At 47.4% G+C, this 6,000-nt stretch overlaps 2 protein-coding genes across 9 annotated transcripts in view; both read left to right on the top strand.

The window, feature by feature from the left end:
• LOC125940531 (chitin deacetylase 1-like) overlaps positions 1–6,000 on the top strand; it is a 60,668-nt gene that overhangs the window by 12,716 nt on the left and 41,952 nt on the right. The gene's annotated exons all lie outside the window — the stretch shown is intronic.
• The window catches only part of LOC119431388 (chitin deacetylase 7), a 63,694-nt gene that overhangs the window by 31,558 nt on the left and 26,136 nt on the right, over positions 1–6,000 (top strand). For 2 of the 8 annotated variants that reach the window (XM_049656803.1, XM_049656801.1), the window contains exons 2-3: positions 1,597–1,809; positions 2,871–3,113. The exons of 3 other annotated variants lie outside the window; for them this stretch is intronic. In XM_049656803.1, coding sequence (XP_049512760.1) covers positions 1,597–1,809; positions 2,871–3,113 — 456 coding nt within the window. Of the gene's footprint in view, positions 1–1,596; positions 1,810–2,870; positions 3,114–5,654; positions 5,865–6,000 lie in introns of all 8 variants that reach the window. 3 more of the 8 variants (XM_049656798.1, XM_049656805.1, XM_049656802.1) reach the window with 2 other exon arrangements.

Raw genomic sequence — 6,000 nt, 5'->3', positions numbered from 1 at the left:
TGTGCGCCTTTGTAGCCCACACTAACCAGCAGAAATTTACTTGGGCGGAAAAAAAAAGTCAGTTGTACACTAAGAGTCTCTCAGGCAATACATACCGACACTTGCACAGCATCCAAAATTTTTTAGCATGATTACGAAGAATATTCTTAATTTGGGAATTCAAGAGTAAGTATTCGTTAAATATTACCCCAAGTACTTTAGTTTCTGACACTAAATCAATTTTTGTCAAGACCGATTTTAAGCTTAAAATTAAAGTATAGGTTTTTGGTCTGTGGTGTAAACAAAATTGCTTTTGTCTTTGTAGTATTGATTTGCAGTGCATTTGCGATACTCTAGTTATATTTGTTAACAAGATCAATGCTTGCGTTAAGAGAAAGGTTATCAAGGCTATCAGAATTTCAAAATATACTTGTGTCGTCTGCACAGTTTATGAATGAAGCATGTTCCTTCATGTTTACAGTATCATTAATTTACAGAATAAATAATAAGGGACCTAATACACTGCTCTGGGGAACATCCGTTTTCACCGTTTCTATCGCAGATTATTCTTCATTTATTGCCAGAGTTTGCTTTTTATTTGTTAGGTACGATGTCGTAAAATTTCAGGCCAGACCACGAAATCTGCAACGATCCAGTTTTGCTAATAATATCAGGTGATTTAATGAATCGAAAGCTTTCGAAAAGTCAACAAACATGCCTATAATGAGTTTGTCTTCAAAAGCCCTAATGATCATATCTTTTTTTGTTTTAGTAGTGCTAATTCTTTGGACAGATCCTTCCTGAAACAATATTAAGTAGGTGATATTAATAAGTGTTTCTCACAAATATAATTTATAGGCGTAAAAATTATTTTTCAGATCCTTTAGAATATACAGGTAGCATTGGAATTGGTCGGTAATTGCACAGGTCGTTTTTATCATCACATTTAAAGACAACTGCTAGTTTTGCGCGCTTCATATTACACGGAAACGTTCCGGAGGCCAATGATATACGTTAAAGATATGTGTAAGGACGGATGTAATACTTTCTATGACAAAATTAATTGGTTGAATTCTAAGCCCGTCAATGTCTCTTGCTTTACTATCATTCAGCGCTATGAACGCTGACCGAACCTCATAATCACTTGCGGAATTCAAGAAAGCACTGTCTGTTTGATGATGATAAGTATGATATAAACTAATCGTTGTGTGCTTGTGGCGAGATTGACGAAATCGCTAACTCGCGCTCCTTTTATATATATATATATATATATATATATATATTACGAGAGAACCTATTATGTTGCACATGAATGCTTCTATAACGCATTGTGTTTCGACAAAGCTGCGAAGGTGTTCGCTACCAGCGTTGCAACTGCCGTCCGCGTCTCCGGTAACCCGGGTTACTATTCTGTACATTACCGAATTCCGCCATATTGTCGAATTCGGTAATGGCGGCATTTTGAGGCAATCGGAGCTCACAACATGGTGAATTCGGCAATATGAGGTAGAATTTGACAATGTTCCGGATAGCACCCCCGGTATTCCGTACGTGTCTCTCCCGGCGTATTGCTCACGCTTATAGACTATGCTCTCTCGACAAATGGGCTATGCGCAGTCACCGCTACAACCTCAGCTACTGGCGCACGCTGGACGTCGCCGGCTGGGCGGCGGAGTTCGTGGGCGACCGCGACCTGCTGCGCGACTACGCGTTGATCCCCGAGCGTGACATGGTGGGAGCAAGGGCGCCCTTCCTGGAGGCTGGCAACGGAGAAGCGTACGACATGATGCAGAAGAGCGGATTCGTCTACGACTCTTCCGTCTGCATCGAGTGAGTATATATACCGCCTGCTTTCACAATCACATCGCGCTCGTCCGGGCTGGAGCCACGGCCGCTAGATTCCCGTAACTCGACGGCAGTTAACAATTCAGAAACAATCGATTTTTGTAACTTGAAAATGTTTGGTTAGAGTGCTACCCAAACAATAACATCTATAATACAACTACTGCTACTACTGCCACTGCCAACTACTACTATACATGTATATATATGCTAATACTACTACTGCTACTTCAAGAACATCTTGTATCCAGTAAATCGAAGGCTAAGGTTCGTGTGCAGCCATTTGAGGAGTAGCGAGAGCCCGGTTGCGTGTTGCAGAGAAAGGAAGAAGAAGGGGCCCACTGTGCGATAAGAATCCTTAAATCTGTGAAGCTTCCGTTCGGTCGGCTGGCGGATGCGGACAGTTCTGGTTTTCCAATCTCCTGAATTATCCTATCTCAAATCCTTTACACAACTAACACTTCCCTTCTGCTGGCTGTCGTTAAGGTGTAGTAATTAGCAATTGGTCATTTATTTTTACATGACACGAGAAAAATAAGTGAGGACATTACCCCTGGCCGCACTGTAACTGTCTATAGCGATACGTCTGCTGACACATCAACGGAAGTCAACATGCGAGGGGGGAGTTGAGGAAGAGAAAGAGACGGGGAGAGGAGGAATGGAAGTATTTACGTATACCGTAAACACTTCGGTGATCAAGTGTCCGTCGCTTCGGCTAGAGAGTTACAGTGCTTCCGACATCATTTCACTCTCTTCCTCCTCTCTCTTACTGAATCAACGGCGAATATACTAGAACGCAAACATGGCGTAATGTGACAGTATGGTGGAATATTTGACCATGAGCGGAACGGCACCTTTTTTATATAGATTCATATTCTTTAGTGTGCATGACAGTTTTCCCTTTCATGGCAGCAGCAAGCAGCAGTGTGTTTTTTGTCGTTTTTTTAATGGCGTGGTTTGCCATACGGTAAATTATGTTTTAAATAAATGCGTGCAGTCGTTCTTCGTGAAGAAGCCAGCCGTAGCATGTGCTTGTTTTAAACGCGCAGCTACATGAACGAGTCCGACAAGCTGCCCTTCTTCCCGTACACGCTGGACTACGGCCTGGGGATCGAGTGCACGGTGCCGTCGTGTCCCAGCGGTAGCCACCGGGGCCTGTGGCTGGTGCCGCTCAACAGCCTCTATCGGACAACCTTGCACAGCAACGGATCGCGCGCGCTCAACAGCTGCGCCATGCCCGACACGTGCACACCGCAGCCCACCACGGAGAAGGACACGCTGGATTTCCTCAGGTGCGCCTGACACGGGCGCGTATGTGGGCTGAAAATAGAACGAGTCGAAAGGCTCTCCGCATAAAACTGCGAGCGAATCCACGCCTTACGATAGCAAATATCGTTTATTTAACGCAGAATGAGTTAGGCTTAGGCATGTTAGGCTTAGGCATGTTAGGCTTAGGCATGTTAGGCGTAGGCATGTTAGGCGTAGGCATGTTAGGCTTAGGCATACAGGTAACACACGCGGCGCCACTGGCGAACATGCTCATCAAGTGCCGCTTTAGGTGCGTGATGACTAGCTTGGGCTACAGATATAGTTTTCCCGTGACATGACGGACGCAGCTTCTTACCGGGCTAGTACTCGAACATGGCGGCCGCGATGACGTCAGCGCATATAGCATATAATTCTTACGCGTACATTGTATAATGCTTTTGCATTGTAACCGTTTTTCTCCGGATAATCGCTGCTATCAATTTGTCGCTCGGCGCACGACGCGCCTGTGTTGTGGTCATGTTTCTTCGTTACGCAGCTTCTCGACGTGCTATAGTGTATATGTATACCCCAAGATGGCGGCAACGATGACGTGACTAGCCACTGTAACGTGACGCCGCGGCGCGGTGGTGGCGCCATCTAACGAAGGCTGTGCGTAATTTTTGAGATCGAATTGAATGCGAATCGAAAATTGCCACATGCAAATCGAATTGAATATCGAACTCTTTTCAAATAATAAAGCAACCGTTCTCCGGAATAATACAAAAATATGTTCTTAATATTCACAACGATATAGTGTTCCATTTTATTCACAACGTTTGCAAGCTTCAGTGATAATATTGCACGTTAGGAAGCGTTGTTCATTGAAAGTCCAAATGGAGCAATCGGAACAAATCAGCATTCTGTTCGCGTACTCAAGGTTATTCGGTGAGGGTGAACGATCGCAATATTGAAGTATGACTACTTGAGCGGTGTATAACGTGCTATACTATACGTGAATTCTCACTTTTTTTCTCTGCTATGGCCGCCGAGATGAAATTTATCGCATCCTTATTTTAATGTTATGTTTGATCGCGCACACGTGGGGTAATTTTTTAGCTCGAAAATCTATTCGGTGAAATCTATCCGAAACCTGTCGAAAAAATGGAGGCAAGCGAATCTTGTGGCAAGACGACACCGTCGCAGGCGTTCCGATTCGTTTGCCCTAAACTCAGGGTCGGCGGCTCTTCGCTGATATTTGGCCTCAACATCGCGCTCCCGCAACTCGGGGTCCGCGGCTCTTCGCCGACGTTTCGCCTCGGCTTCGGAAGCCCCCACGCTAGACTCGGACGACAAGCTTCGCTTACCCCCATTTTCTCTACAGGGGAAGGGCTGGTGATTTTGTCTCTTTGGGTCCCACGTGTGACAAGGGTAGTTCAAGGACGCGTTACAGGTCCCCGAGCCCACAGGGATATATGCCATTGAGCTTGGACCCTTTCGGTGCTATCACCAGGATCGGCGCACTTTTCGGCGTGACACCACCACCGCCGACCGACACTTGTGAGCCTATAAAGCTTCGCTTAAAATTTGTATTAACGAATGAGTACTCGCTATTAGATTGGAAGACTGATTTCGAAGACAGAGTCGAATGAGTCGTCTCACGTCTGGCTCATTCGGGGGCCCACGTTCCCATGGTGGCATGACTATCACCTCCGATACAAAAGCGCGCCGATGCTGTAGGGGCGCGTGCCCTCGAGCAACCGGTCGAGTTGCGAGGTGCGTTCGACGAGAGACACACGTGCTGTCGCACAAGAGCTTTAGGGCGTCTGAAGGTTTAGATGGTGTGGCTGATTGCTCGGGAAAAACAGCGCTCCCCTTCTCCCGCCGCCCTCTCCCACTTTTCAGACGGCGGGTGAGGGCTCCGGAAACGTGAGAGCAGGATGGAAGTCGCCGTCCAAGCCGGTTCTCGGGCAGCTGGAGTGACTCTAGCTGGAGATAAAACGGAGTCGCCATCTGTCGGAAGCGCCTCGCTTGCGCAGTATGAGGGCTAACGCGGCGCGCTCCTCATAGGTTTGGCTGTCGGCGCTCAATAAAAACACCACGAAACAGCACGAATATCTTTAGCAGCGAAGCTGTTTAAGCCAGCCGTAATTTGTGGTTCGTATCAAGAAACTGCGCCATGGCAACCAGGCGACGCCTCACAGACACGGCTCCGCCGAGCTCCTGCAGAAAGAAAGAGAGAGAAAAGGAAAGCGAGAGAAAAAAACTTAAACTTTGTTGGGGAGGCGGGATTTCAACCCGGGTACTCACGGTCCGAAAGCGAGCGTCATACCCACTACGCTATACACCCACGCATGGAGAGCTCCTAGCATAACCGAGCTCAGCGAAGGCCGAACCTAGCTACTACCAAGTTCAACCTACCTACACGAGTATGTGTAGCTACAATCAAGTTTAAACATTGACATAGCCAAGTTCAACCTAGCTACAACCAAGAGACGCAATCAATCGGCCAGCTTCGCTGTGTCTTGAGCTTTGCGCGGCCTAGTGCAAGCTTTCACTTTTCTTACCCGCTTCATGTTTCCACACAGGTCAAATTTCGAGTGGTTCTACCACACCAACAGGGCTCCGTTCCCAGTGTTCACCCACGAAACCTGGCTGCAGAATACAGGGCGAAGACAGGGTTACCTTTCCTTCGTCGACTGGCTCCTGACCATGGACGACGTGTTCGTCGTCACCGTGGCCGAAGTGGTGCGGTTCATGCGCGACCCCAAGCCCCTCGGCGAGTATGCGCAGATCATGTGCCCGAGAGCCTCGGAGTTCCAGCGTTGTCCGCAAGTCCACTCGTGCTCGTTTCCCGATGCGCCGATCAGTGAAACGCGTCAGCTCATCGGCTGCAAACCGTGTCCCGAAAGTTACCCGTGGTTGCGAGACGAC

Source organism: Dermacentor silvarum, chromosome 10 (genome assembly GCF_013339745.2).
Source record: "Dermacentor silvarum isolate Dsil-2018 chromosome 10, BIME_Dsil_1.4, whole genome shotgun sequence".
Lineage (NCBI taxonomy): Eukaryota > Metazoa > Arthropoda > Arachnida > Ixodida > Ixodidae > Dermacentor > Dermacentor silvarum.
This window is presented reverse-complemented; position numbering and strand designations above follow the sequence as displayed.